The following is a 15,000-nucleotide window of genomic DNA, read 5'->3' on the forward strand; positions in this document are numbered from 1 at the left end:
TGACATGTAACTTAATCAGACAATCACCAAGTATTTGAGCTTAGCCAGACTGATCGTGCAAAGGTGGAGGCTGGCGTGGAGGAGGCAGCAAGCAGCGAATGATTTCAAAGCTTCGGAAACCAAGCATAGGTAGAGATCACCCTGTTGACAATAGGGCTTGAAGTGTGTGACGGAAGTGCTGCGGTTAACGGAAGTTACGTCATGCGATGCGGATCTGTTTACATTCCCCAGCGAAAAAACTAAAATAGATTGTAGCTCTTAACTCACTCTGAATAGGTGTAACATTGCTTGAATCAATGTTTTTGTTTGTATATTGTTTATTGCGAGCGTAACCGACGGAGCAGGAGACGTAGACCAGCTTTTTTCGTGCAGGGAATACGTTTGCAGGAACACCGCACTGTGACAAAAATACAGCATCCGGGAAAATTCAGCCCCCCCCTCTTCACGTCTTCTGCCTTCTATTGTCACCAGGCTTTTCTCTTCGCAGATGAGTAAGCCTGGCTACGCGAGGCTAGGTAGAGATAGCAAGCCTTATTTAAAGGACCTACACCATGAATTTTCACTTTTTCTATTTTAAAACCTTTTTTTGGGGTCCCACTGGCACCTTCTATCCTCACAAAGTCCTATTTCTGACCATTGTGTCTTTCTCTGGTTTTGGGAAGACAGAGATGAAAAGCTTTCCACGGGTTCTCAGAACAGTGCTGTTCTGAGAGTTGATCCGTGTGACGTCACACGGATTCCCGTTTTTTACATTTTTTTTCAAAAAAAATGTTTAAAAAAAAAAAAAATCAAAACATTTTTTTTCAAAAAACTTTTTTTTTTCAAAAAACTTTTTTTTTTCAAAAAACTTTTTTTTTTCAAAAACTTTTTTTTCAAAACTTTTTTCAAAAACTTTTTTTCAATTTTTTTTTTTTTTTTAAAAACAATTTTTTTTCAAAAACTTTTTTCAAAAAACTTTTTTTTCAAAAAACTTTTTTTTCAAAAAAACTTTCAAAAAACAAAAACCTTTTTTTTTTCAAAAAACTTTTTTTTTCAAAAAACTTTTTTTTTTTTTCAAAAAACTTCTTTTTCAAAACATTTTTTTTTTTTTTTTTTTATCGTTAACGATAACAGAGAAAGCTAAGCGGAGAGGGAATGAAGGTGAAGGGAAGCTCATCACCTCTGTCATAGTCAGGTATTCTTGGGAGGAAGATTGTTTTCACCCCCGTGCGTGCCAATCTCACACTCAGTGACTCTGTCCATCATTTGCTTTACCACCATTCTGGTGCCATTGTTGAGAGTGCGGTCAGGACCTGCTTGCAGGTTTCTAACCAGCATGACTGGTGCTCCTTCTTTCAACTTGTGGTTATGATCAGCGATTCCAGGGAGTGTCAGTGAACTGAGGAATTCCACTCTAATCCTTGTAGTCCTCCTGAATTGAGCCGGCTGAAAGGTAGACTCTCTCTTCTGTAGGGAAGTCAGCCAAGCATATGTTGTTGATTTCTGGGATGTCATTTGTAGTGTAGTGCAGTGCCTTTGTCGATACATCCATTTCACAGGTCAGGAAAGGTGTCTGAAATCAGAGTATTCACATCAGATCAGATTGAATTGAGGACCCCCCCTCCCTCCCTGACGAGCACTAAGAGGCATTACATTTTGTATAACACGATTCTATTGTGAAAATAGCTGATCTACATGCTCACATGCTATGTTCACAATGTCTGCCTCTAATATTTGACAGTTTGGCCAATGTCATTTTAGAGGTATTAAAAAGTCCTTAAATTGTCACTCTAGAAATGTGCAGATACCCTCCACAGGAAGGTCCAAGTGAACGCAGCGTTAGCGCCATAGACTGTAGAAGAATATGGACGAAGCGAAGCCATTGGTCTCTATGCTGCGAAAATGACGTTTTGTTATTCCTTGTATGGGTGTCACCATCATTGTTTGAATGGTACCCCAGGAATCATAAGGAATGCTATTGGCTGCCAACGGTCACGTGGAACCGCAGGGATACATGGGAGAATGTGTTCGGAGCCTCCCGAAATAAAGCACACGAAGTAGAACACAGCCGGCTGGTATCAGTTTAGTTGGCCACGCCCCCCGCAACTTTATCATCGATTTTAACATAAATGGGACCATATTTGCACAAAACGCATATCATGGTAATTGAAAGGCAGTTTTTCACTAGCGACAGGAACCATAAAGTATTTATGACAACGTTTATTAAGGTTAGAAAATCAAAGGGGAAAACGAATGGGGTCCAATATACAGTATTTTCTGGACTATAAGGCGCACCTGACTATAAGGCGCACTGTCAATGAATGGTCTATTTTCAAACTGTTTTCATATATAAGGCGCACCTGACTATAAGGCGCACATAATAGACGCTACCGTTGCGTTATGCATCCAACAGATGGAGCTGTGCTAAAGGGAATGCCTGCTCCACCTACACCCCCCGCCGTCTCAATGTCAATGAATAATCCATGTATAAGGCGCACTGGACTATAAGGCGCACTGTAGTTTTTTGAGAAAATTAAAGGCTTTTAAGTGCGCCTTATAGTCCGGAAAATACGGTAGACACATTCTTTTTGGTACCTCGCGGGGGGAAAACAGCGCAACTAGCGGCCAAACATAGGAAGTTTTAGTTCCGTATTGGATTTGTTTTAAATCGGTGGAACTATGCACATGGTTAGCGCTCCCTACTCCCTCCCTGCGCTAACGTTCGCATCACTTCCTGTTGTTTTCCTTCCTGCAGGTGTGTCCATGCAGCGTGTCACTTCCTGGCCCACCCAGGAAGTGAGTGGGTGGAGTCAGACTCATACCTGTGTTTGATGTGTCGACCAGAGGAGGGCGCCACAGGAGAGGAGCTCAGACCTACGGTTAGCCCTACCGTTAGACCAGAGGAGGGCGCTACAGGAGAGGAGCTCAGACCAGCTAGCCCTACCGTTAGCCCTACCGTTAGCCCTACGCAAGCTAGTCCTGTTAGCCCTACACATGCTGGACTAGCCAGCCCTACGCAGGCGCAGATCAGACCTACATTACACAGTCCTACTGCACACACACAATCAGAGCCAACACATATTGCGTCCGCCCAGTGCAGTCCTACGGCATGTAGTCCTACCCGGCTCTTTGTGTCAGCAGTAACACAGAGTGTTAGTCCTACGCCGGCCGCCCACATCCCTACGTCTTCATATCATAGCTGCTCCTCACACAGTCCTACCCGTGACACCCAGGCCTACAGTAGTCCTACTTGCAGTCCTACCCGGGACACCCAGGCCTACAGTAGTCCTACTTGCAGTCCTACCCATCCATCCATTCAGACAGAGCCTACAGAGGTCCATAGGCCTACACCTTCTCCCCACCCCTCCTCAGACCTCGACTCCCCTCAAAGCCAGCGTAGGCCTACACAGACTCAGATGTCTTCCACATCATGTAGGCCTACGCCGAGTCCTGATGCCCATGAACACAGTCCTACTGAACACAGTCCTACCCGGGACATTGAAGCTACACTGGAAAAGACTGGTGAATCGACCAGTAGCCCTACCGCACAGTTTACGTCTGCATATCCTACCACCTCTCCTTGTAGGCCTACCACCTCTCCTAGTAGGCCTACCACGCCTGCCACCTCTCCTAGTAGGCCTACCACCTCTTCTAGTAGGCCTACCTCCCCTACCACCTCACCCGGTAGGCCTACCACCCCTGCCAGCTCTCCTAGAAGGCCTACCACCCCCATCACATCTCCTAGTAGGCCTACCACCTCTCCTAGTAGGCCTACTTCCCCTGCCACCTCACCCAGTAGGCCTACCACCCCTGCCACCTATCCTATTAGGCCTACAGAGCAGCTAAAGTCCACCCCTGCCACCTCACCCAGTAGGCTTACCGAGCAGCTAAAGTCCACCAGTCCTGCCACCTCTCCTGTCCCGTGTGGGGAGATGTCGACACTGTACCAGGAATGCCTTTCACCAGCCTACCATAGGCCTACCGAGACAACACGCCTTTCACCAGCCTACCATAGGCCTACCGAGACAACAAGTAGCACTGCACACTCTAGTCCTTCCCATGTCATCACTAGCGTTAGCTCTAGACACGCTAGTCCAGCTAGCTCTGCTAATGCTAGTCCTCCAACCGCTAGTTCAGGTCATGCTAGCCCAATGCATGTTAGCTCTAGACACGCTAGTCCAGTTCGTGTTGGTTCCCATCATGCTAATCCAGCTCCTGCTAGTCCTTCACAAGCAAGTTCAGGTCATGCTAGCCCAATTAATGCTAGCTTCAGTCATGCTAGCCCAATTCATTTTAGCACCAGTCAGGCTAGTCCACCTCATGCTAGCTCTGGTTGCGCTAGTCCACCTCTTGTTAGCGCCGATCACTCAAGTCCAACTTGTGTTAGTTCCCATCACGCTAGTCCAATTCATGCTAGCTCCAGTCACGCTAGTCCAATTCATGCAAGCTCCAGTCATGCTAGTCCAATTCATGCTAGCTCTGGTCACGCTAGTCCAATTCATGCTAGCTCCAGTCACGCTAGTCCAATTCATGCTAGCTCCAGTCACGCTAGTCCAATTCATGCTAGCTCCAGTCACGCTAGTCCAATTCATGCAAGCTCCAGTCATGCTAGTCCAATTCATGCTAGCTCCACACATGCTAGTCCAATTCATGCGAGCTCCAGTCACGCTAGTCCAATTCATGCAAGCTCCATTCATGCTAGTCCAATTCATGCTAGCTCCACACATGCTAGTCCAATTCATGCTAGCTCCACACATGCTAGTCCAATTCATGCTAGCTCCATTCACGCTAGTCCAATTCATGCTAGCTCCACACATGCTAGTCCAATTCATGCTAGCTCCACACATGCTAGTCCAATTCATGCTAGCTCCATTCACGCTAGTCCAATTCATGCTAGCTCCATTCACACTAGTCCAATTCATGCTAGCTCCACACATGCTAGTCCAATTCATGTTAGCTCTGGTCACGCTAGTCCAATTCATGCTAGCTCTGGTCACGCTAGTCCAATTCATGCTAGCTCCAGTCACGCTAGTCCAATTCATGCTAGCTCCGGTCATGCTAGTCCAATTCATGCTAGCTCTGGTCACGCTAGTCCAATTCATGCTAGCTCCATTCACGCTAGTCCAATTCATGCTGGCTCCAGTCACGCTAGTCCAATTCATGCTAGCTCCAGTCACGCTAGTCCAATTCATGCTAGCTCCAGTCACGCTAGTCCAATTCATGCTAGCTCCAGTCACGCTAGTCCAATTCATGCTAGCTCCAGTCACGCTAGTCCAATTCATGCTAGCTCCACACATGCTAGTCCAGTTCATGCTAGCTCCACACATGCTAGTCCAGTTCATGCTAGCTCCACACATGCTAGTCCAGTTCATGCTAGCTCCGGTCATGCTAGTCCAGTTCATGCTAGTCCAGTTCACGCTTGCTCCGGTCATGCTAGCCCTTCACAAGCAAGTTCAGGTCACGCTAGCCCAATTCATGCTAGCTCCAGCCACGTTAGTCCAATTCATGCTAGCTCTGGTTCAGCTAGCCCAATTCATGCTAGCTCCAGCCACGTTAGTCCAATTCATGCTAGCTCTGGTTCAGCTAGCCCAATTCATGCTAGCTCCAGCCACGTTAGTCCAATTCATGCTAGCTCTGGTTCAGCTAGCCCAATTCATGCAAGCTCTGGTCACGCTAGTCTTTCTTCAGTTCAGTGGCGATCTGCTCCCTGCAGTCCGTGTCGGCGTCCTGTCAGTCCTATTCATCCTGTTAGCCCTACAACACATCCTGTGGGCCATACAACACAGCCAAGTAGCCCTACAACACATCCTGTTAGCCCTACAACACATCCTGTGGGCCATACAACACAGCCAAGTAGCCCTAGAACACATCATGTTAGCCCCACAACACATCCTGTTAGCCCTACAACACATCATGTTAGCCCTAACCCTACTGTTAGCCGTACAACACAGCCCGTTAGCCCTACTGGGTCCAACATGCCTACACAGCTCATTTGTTCAACTAGTCCTCCATCACAGCCAAGTAGCCCTACTGGTCAGCTCAGTCCTACAGGACATCCTGCTCAGTCCTCACACACCTCCGTACCAGGAAGCCTTGACCAGAGCATCACTGATGCTAGCCCCATCCACACAGAGGACGTACCAGGAAGCATTGACCAGAGCACCACTGTGGAAGAAGCCAGCTCTGCTAGCCAAGCCCTGGACATCGATGCGCCAAGAAGCCCTTCTGGCTGCTTAGAAGCAGTTGATGCTAATGCTGTGCCCACACATATCCAACCTGCTGCCAGCTCCAGTCCGGCTGCCAGCCCCCATATGGGCTCTACTAGCCCCTGTGCAGCAGAGTTGAGCCCAGTACATATGGGCTCTACTAGCCCCTGTGCAGCAGAGCTGAGCCCAGTACATATGGGCTCTACTAGCCCCTGTGCAGCAGAGCTGAGCCCAGTACATATGGGCTCTACTAGCCCCTGTGCAGCAGAGCTGAGCCCAGTACATATGGGCTCTACCAGCCCCTGTGCAGCAGAGCTGAGCCCAGTACATATGGGCTCTACCAGCCCCTGTGCAGCAGAGTTGAGCCCAGTACATATGGGCTCTACTAGCCCCTGTGCAGCAGAGCTGAGCCCAGTACATATCAGCTCTACCAGCCCAATACGCACTCTCTCGTCAGTGCTACAGCCCAGTTCCTTAGTGCTACAAGTTATATCCTCAACATGTCATACTAGTCCAGTTAGTTCAGTTCCTACTAGTCCAGTTAGTTCAGCTCCTACTAGTCCAGTGAGTCCAGCTCCTACTAGTCCAGTGAGTCCAGTTCCTACTAGTCCAGTGAGTCCAGTTCCTACTAGTCCAGTGAGTCCAGCTCCTACTAGTCCAGTGAGTCCAGTTCCTACTAGTCCAGTGAGTCCAGCTCCTGCTAGTCCAGTGAGTCCAGAATGTACCAACCCAGTCCCAGCAGTCAGCTCTAGTGAGACCGGCCTAAGCCCTGTTCATATGCAGGCTAGCATTAGCGTGTTGACTGCTACTAGCCCTAATCATTCACACAGAAGTTCACCTTCTCCTCATGCTAGACGGACACAAAGCAGTCCCGTTCATTGTAGCTCTCCATCACGCGCTGTTAGCGTTGACGCTAGCTGTAGCTCTCCATCACACACTGTTAGCATTGACGCTACCTGTACCTCTCCATCACACACTGTCAGCATTGACGCTAGTCATAGCTCACCATCACACGCTGTTAGCATTGACGCTAGCTGTACCTCTCCATCACAGACTGTCAGCATTGACGCTAGTCATAGCTCACCATCACACGCTGTTAGCATGGAAGCTAGCTGTAGCCCCAGCTCTCCACCGGTTGGCTCCAGTCCCGTTCACCGAAGTGCTATTGAAGTCAGTGTCATCACACACCGTGCTGGTGTCATTAACCCTAACCTTGCCAGTGTCCTTCCCCGTCCGGCCAGAGACTGGTCCCGACCCGTCACGCTGTCCTCCCCGCGTAGCGCCAACCAAACGCCAGATCACTCAGTAGTCAGTAGCCCTGTTCGCCCCAGCTCAGCACCCGGAAACCTGTCACTGAACAGCCTAGCCCCCGCTGCAAGCCCTGTTCATATGGTGGAGGCTGTTAGCCCTGCTCTTATGGTGGAGGCTGTTAGCCTCATTCACACGGTGGAAGATGCTAGCCCCATTCACAGGGCGGAAGATGCTAGCCCCATTCACACGGCGGAAGATGCTAGCCCCGTTCACACGGTGGAAGATGCTAGTCCCGTTCACAGGGCGGAAGATGCTAGCCCCATTCACACGGCGGAAGATGCTAGCCCCATTCACAGGGCGGAAGATGCTAGCCCCATTCACACGGTGGAAGATGCTAGCCCCATTCACACGGCGGAAGATGCTAGCCCCATTCACACGGCGGAAGATGCTAGCCCCATTCACAGGGCGGAAGATGCTAGCCCCATTCACACGGCGGAAGATGCTAGCCCCATTCACAGGGTGGAAGATGCTAGCCCCATTCACACGGTGGAAGATGCTAGCCCCATTCACACGGCGGAAGATGCTAGCCCCATTCACACGGTGGAAGATGCTAGCCCCATTCACACGGCGGAAGATGCTAGCCCCATTCACAGGGTGGAAGATGCTAGCCCCATTCACAGGGCGGAAGATGCTAGCCCCGTTCACAGGGCGGAAGATGCTAGCCCCATTCACAGGGTGGAAGATGCTAGCCCCATTCACACGGTGGAAGATGCTAGCCCCATTCACAGGGCGGAAGATGCTAGCCCCGTTCACACGGTGGAAGATGCTAGCCCCGTTCACAGGGTGGAAGATGCTAGCCCCATTCACAGGGCGGAAGATGCTAGCCCCATTCACAGGGTGGAAGATGCTAGCCCCATTCACACGGCGGAAGATGCTAGCCCCATTCACACGGCGGAAGATGCTAGCCCCATTCACAGGGCGGAAGATGCTAGCCCCATTCACAGGGCGGAAGATGCTAGCCCCATTCACACGGCGGAGGATGCTAGCCCCATTCACACGGTGGAAGATGCCAGCCTCATTCACACGGTGGAAGATGCTAGCCTCATTCACACGGTGGAAGATGCTAGCCCCATTCACACGGTGGAAGATGCTAGCCTCATTCACACGGTGGAAGATGCTAGCCCCATTCACACGGTGGAAGATGCTAGCCCCATTCACACGGTGGAAGATGCTAGCCCCATTCACACGGTGGAAGATGCTAGCCCCATTCACACGGCGGAGGATGCTAGCCCCATTCACACGGTGGAAGATGCCAGCCTCATTCACACGGCGGAGGATGCTAGCCCCATTCACACGGTGGAAGATGCTAGCCTCATTCACACGGCGGAGGATGCTAGCCCCATTCACACGGTGGAAGATGCTAGCCCCATTCACAGGGCGGAAGATGCTAGCCTCATTCACACGGTGGAAGATGTTAGCCTCATTCACAGGGCGGAAGATGCTAGCCCCATTCACACGGTGGAAGATGCTAGCCTCATTCACACGGCGGAGGATGTTAGCTCTTCTCACACGGCGGAGCATGCTAGCCTTTCTCAAACAGTGGAAGATGCTTGCCCTGTTCACGCGGTGGAGCATGCTAGCCCTTCTCATAGCGGTCCAGTTCAGGCCAGTGAAAGCCCTGGTAGTCCATCTCGTAGCCCAGCTGATGTTAGCTCCACACATAGCCTTAATAATAACACACACGCTAGCTGTGTTGTTGCTAGTTCAGGAGAAGACACGGAAACTGAGCTTAGCGCCAGAGATCGACAGAGCTCTGTCCTGGTTGGTCGCGTTCAGGTTGAGTCAAGTGTTCATACGACGGATGCTAGCCCGCCTGATGCTAGCCCAACAAATGCTAGCCCACTTGACGCTAGCCCAACAGACATTAACCCAACAGATGCTAGCCCAACAGATGTTAGCCCAACAGATGCTAGCCCAACAGATGTTAGCCCAACAGATGCTAGCCCAACAGATGTTAGCCCAACAGATGTTAGCCCAACAGATGTTAGCCCAACAGATGTTAGCCCAACAGATGTTAGCCCCACATACCGCGGCTTTCCCTCTGCTAGCATGATGGCTCGCCCAATAGAACTCCAGGACAGCACCACTGCCACCTCACACTCAGCTCAGACGGAGCCGCGTAGCCCTGCTAATGCTAGCTGTGTGCGTAGCCCTGCTAATGCTAGCTGTGTGCGTTCTCCCTCAGTGCACGGCAGCCCCGCTCAGGACGGCGCTGCCGTGGCTAGCGGTGCTGCGGTTAGCGTTAGCCACAATGTCACCACACTCTGCACCACCTCAAGTCAACCTAGCTCTCCTCAGACGAGTCTCTGGCAGGCTAGTCAGGCTAGCAGCTCCTTCAATGCTAGACCAGATCTCAGCCCAGCTGCTAGTCCTGCTAGCGTTGTTCTTGCTAGCGTTGTTCCTGCTAGCGTTGTTCCTGCTAGCATTGTTCCTGCTAGCAATGTTCCTGCTAGCGTTGCTTCTGCTAGCGCTGTCTGCAGCTCCTCTCCACTGAGGGAACAGCAACACACTCAGTCTGACAACGGTGAGTAACTGTGTGTGTGTGTGTGTGTGTGTGTGTGTGTGTGTGTGTGCCGATGTTTCCAAAACATATCTGTACATTATTCCTAGAGATTTTGTCCACAAATCATGCAAATCAGTAGACAGTATCTCTATAGTCATGTGATCAAGATGGATCTGTCCGATTTTCCATATTCCATCCTGATTGGCTACAATTGGCTTCCAAAGTGTGCAGGATTGCTCCGTTTTGAACAAAATGCCTCAAATCATGAACGCAGCTTGCAATCTTGTTAAAATTGGCCACACACATTCCTGCTTGGTCAAGGAAGAAATGCCACTTATAATTCCTCAAATCATCCTCATGGTGGCGCTATAACAGGCCAATTCGTGTTTTTACCTTTAGCCCAACCGATCAGTGGAAAACACTCCCTAGAGACCTTTGTCATGCATTCTTCACATTGGTCTATTTTAGGGTTTAGGATCACCAGGACACCTGGCCTGCTGCTCAGAAGAGCACTGATTCTTCTAGTTGTATATTCTTTATTTTGTGACTGTTTCTTCTTTCTGATTGGTTCGTTTGTCCAGACGTGAGAGAGGAAGACGCGGTGGAAACGACGGCAGGAGGAGAGGACTTCTGTGAGGGGGAGGAGCTAGAGAAGGAGGAGGAGCTAGAGAGAGAGGAGGAGCTAGAGAAGGAGGAGGAGCTAGAGAGAGAGGAGGAGCTAGAGAAGGAGGAGGAGCTAGAGAAGGAGGAGCTAGGAGGAGTTCCCCAGCAGAGGAGTGCAGTAGCAGAGGAGGAGAAGAAGGAGGAGCTTGAGACAGAAGAGGAGGAGCTTGAGGAGATGAACCTCCATGCAGGGGAAGAAGGTGAGAAGTGACTCTAAAAGGAGTAGTTCACCCCAAAAAAATGACTTTTTTTCTATTGATTAGTCACGCCATGGAGACTAGAGTTTAATAATATTTTTAGTTTTTTGTCGCATTCCTAAAACAAAAATTTGATTGAACCCTGAGTACCCCCATTAATTCGAATGGGGGTAAATTTATTGTTATCACATTTTTGTCTTAGGAATGCGACAAAAAACTAAAAATATTATGGAACTCTAGTCTCCATGGCGTGACTAATCAATAGAAAAAAAGTGATTTTAACCTGTTATCTCATTGTGTGCCAGGCCCGATAATCCCGAGATTATTTCAATGTCTTTCCCTGCCAGGCCCGATAATCCTGAAAAAAAAAAAAAAAAAAAAAAATCAAAACATTTTTTTTCCAAAACATTTTTTTTACCCCAAAAAGTGTAGTAGGCATGATAGCAATCGCGAAATTGCATGTTTAACCCCCATAGCAACCCCATCATTTAAACATGGCAGCCATCTTTGTTTACATTTTAGGAAAACATAATGGCTGCTATCTCATGAATGCCTGAACGGATTTCCATTCTGATTTTTTTGTTTGAAAGCTGTGAGCAATGTGCACACACGTGGTGAATTATCTAGGCATGGGTGTGCATGATCCGTGCACTATGAATTACATGGAAGTCTATGGAGACAGGGGGCATATGAGAGTACGAAGATATTGTTAAATGGCAGGGATTAAGCCCCAGGAGGGTCCAGGTGAAAAATCCACCTAAATGTATGCCCTAATTGTAACAGTTGTGGACACAAAACTACGATTGTGGCTACTCTTGACTCACCAAATGTCAGCTAACCGCTGAAACTTCACAAATGCAGTGTAAATCACATTTCTCCATTTCTCTTTCAAATTGTCCTGCTGTGATCATTTACCTAGGAAAAGATGATTGAAAAAGACCTCCGCCAATGGAAACTTTGCCTTCTGAAAAGTGAATGAGCCTCAAGACCTCATTGAAAACATGTATAGTGAATAGAATAGAAATTGTTCATCAAGGTGTCATCATTTCATTGGCAAAATTGTATGAAAATTTTCCAAACTATGTAAACTCTACATATGTTTTAGTGAGCGTAGTGCTGTAATATTAGTAATGTTAAAGGACCTACACCATGAATTTTCACTTTTTCTATTTTAAAACCTTTTTTTGGGGTCCCACTGGCACCTTCTATCCTCACAAAGTCCTATTTCTGACCGTTGTGTCTTTCTCTGGTTTTGGGAAGACAGAGATGAAAAGCTTTGAGAGTTGATCCGTGTGACGTCACACGGATTCCCGTTTTTTTTTCAGAGTCAAAAAACTTTTTTTTTCAAAACATTTTTTTTTTCAAAACATTTTTTTTTTCAAAAAATTCTTTTTTCAAAACATTTTTTTTTTCAAAAAACTTGTTTTTTTCAAAAACTTTTTTTTCAAAAAACCTTTTTTTTCAAAAACCTTTTTTTTCAAAAAACTTTTTTTTTCAAAAACTTTTTTTTTTTCAAAAAACTTTTCTTTTTTTCAAAAAACTTTTCTTTTTTTCAAAAAACTTTTCTTTTTTTTCCTCAAACATTTTTTTTCAAAACATTTTTTTTTTTTTTTACTTTTTTTTATACATAAATACAATGCAGGTGGGGTTGATTGTCTAATGTAGATTAACTTTCTGTAATGTCTGGTCTAGCAACGGTCGCCCTGTGTCATTTGACAGTAGGCCTATAACATACAACATAGGCCTACAGTAGGATATAATCAGAGCTGCAACATCATCCTATTTTTGTATTGGCCCAGTATTAACATTATTTGTTGTCAACGTGGGGTCCGGGGAGGAGTGAAGAGGAGGGGAGGGGGGAGGGGTGGAAAAACCCCACTAGATGCGCCCCTGAGCAAACAGAGGCCGTTTTGGTATTGCAGCTGGAGAGCCTCATTATAGTAGAGCTAGAACAAACAAAAAGAATGGTCAGAGTGTTTGTTGAGGGTTAAAACCTGTCTAAGACTCAATTTTGAGCATATATTTATACAAAAAATATAGTTTTAAAAGCATGGTGTAGGCCCTTTAAAGTGTAGTGTGAAAAATGATAAAAACAAGTAACAATAAGTTGTAATAATAATATGAGTAATGTATGGATGAAACGTACAATGACAGCTGATTACTATGCTGTAGGCCCATGTAACAATAATTAACAAATACATTGTAGTTTGATTTGGTCTCTATTGATTTATTGACATTTATTGACAGCTGTTCAGAGGTCACCTTTTGCCCCAATGGGGTTCAAAAGCTGGGTTCAAACCTGGATGGTTTGAGCAGTGTAATTACATACACAGATTACATACATAGATTACATACATAGATTACATACATAGATTACATACACAGATTACATACACAGATTACATACACATATTACACACACAGATTACATACATAGATTACATACACAGATTCCACACACAGATTACATACAAAGAGAATGCAAAGACGAGACGACGCGTGACCGAGTGTGGCGCGAACCATCCGAAAGGGGCGGCGCGAACAGTGCGAGCGGTCGCCTCTTATCCTCGCCCCCACTTGGAAAAATCCAACTGAAGGGACGTTCGCTGGACGCAGCTTCACACTTTTTATTCTATTCTCTGACGAGTTTTTGTTTTGAGTTGATCAGCGCGTTGTGGACAGGGATTATTAATGTCCTATTAACACTGTGTGTGTGTGTGTGTGTGTGTGTGTGTGTGTGTGTGTGTGTAGGTGCTACTAGAGCTGGTTCTCTATTGGCTACCTCCCACTCTCCCCTCCCTCCCTCAGAGCAGCCCCGCCTCCAGGAAGTAGAATCGACCAATGGGGTAGCAGCGGGGTCCGCTTGTCACCAGGACCTCCGCGACGACGGCCAATCCGAGACCAGCTCGGCTGAACCCGCCCCCGTTGCCTCGACGGCGACGACGACCACGGCTCCTCCCACGGAACACATCGGCCAACCGGAGGCTAGGGAGCCTTTAGGGGCGGAGCCTCTGGAAACCTTGGCGGGAGAAGGATCTCCCGCGGCAACCGAGGAGGAAGAGGAAATAAGACTAGAAATAAACCAGGAAGAGAAGAGACTAGAAACAGGAAATGACACGGAAACGGAAAAACTAAGACTAGAAAAACTAAACCAACAGGAAGTTGAAGACCAGAAGGAGCAGGAAGAGAGAGAGTGGGAGGAGTGGAAGGAGAAGAGGAGGAGAAAAGGAGAGGAGGAGAGGAGGGAGAAGAGGAGGAGAAGAGAAGAAGGAAAAGAGGAGGAATGGAAGGAGAGGAGAAGAGGAGAGAAAGAGGAGTGGAAGCAGACCTCGGAAGAGAGGGAGGAGTCGGAGAGCAGGAGAGGAGGCGGAGTCAGGCAGCGATTGGACAAGGAGGTGATGGAGCTCCTGGCCGCCGCCCCCTCCTCCCCCCTGGGCCAATCGGGGCCTCCCGGCCGCAGCAGGGGGAGGAGCCTCAGAGCCACGCCCCCACAGAGGCTGTCTGACGACCTGACGCTGCGCCTGCGCATGTCGCCCTTCTCCGCCGAGGCGTCGCCCGAGACGTCGCCCTGCCGTGACCCCCTAACCCCACCCAGCCGCGACCCCATGACCTCACCCTGCCGCGACCCCCTGACCTCGCCCAGCCGCCAACCCCTGACCCCGTCCTCCCCCGCTACACCCCCCCCTCCCCCACACAGGAGTCTGGAGTCTCCCCCCCCTCCTCACAAGGTAAGCTTTAATCTCATACATTCAGCCATCAGTGGGTTTGGGTTTATAGCTTTAGGGTTAGGGTTTATAGGGTTTTATACCCTATAAACCCTAGGGTTAGGGTTTATAGGGTTTTATACCCTATAAACCCTAGGGTTAGGGTTTATAGGGTTTTATACCCTATAAACCCTAGGGTTAGGGTTTATAGGGTTTATAGCTGCCAGCTATATCATTAACTAAACCCATTAGTGGGTTTGGGTCCACTGCCAGCTATATCATTAACTAAACCCATTAGTGGGTTTGGGTCCACTGCCAGCTATATCATTAACTAGGGTTAGGGTTAGGGTTAACCCTAACCCTAACCCAGCCATTAGTGGGTTTGGGTCCACTGCCAGCTATATCATTATATCATTATATATTATATCATTATATCA

At 48.1% G+C, this 15,000-nt stretch overlaps 1 protein-coding gene across 1 annotated transcript in view; it reads left to right on the forward strand.

The window, feature by feature from the left end:
* The window catches only part of LOC308307202 (histone-lysine N-methyltransferase 2C-like), a 173,709-nt gene that overhangs the window by 30,293 nt on the left and 128,416 nt on the right, over positions 1 to 15,000 (forward strand). The window contains exons 14-20 of the mRNA XM_080752373.1: positions 2,735 to 3,375; positions 6,067 to 6,599; positions 7,239 to 10,020; positions 10,581 to 10,680; positions 13,107 to 13,165; positions 13,668 to 13,843; positions 14,135 to 14,587. Coding sequence (XP_080608499.1) covers positions 2,735 to 3,375; positions 6,067 to 6,599; positions 7,239 to 10,020; positions 10,581 to 10,680; positions 13,107 to 13,165; positions 13,668 to 13,843; positions 14,135 to 14,587 — 4,744 coding nt within the window. The remainder of the gene's footprint in view (positions 1 to 2,734; positions 3,376 to 6,066; positions 6,600 to 7,238; positions 10,021 to 10,580; positions 10,681 to 13,106; positions 13,166 to 13,667; positions 13,844 to 14,134; positions 14,588 to 15,000) is intronic.

Source organism: Nannobrachium achirus (assembly GCF_963921795.1).
Source record: "Nannobrachium achirus genome assembly, chromosome: 21".
Lineage (NCBI taxonomy): Eukaryota > Metazoa > Chordata > Actinopteri > Myctophiformes > Myctophidae > Nannobrachium > Nannobrachium achirus.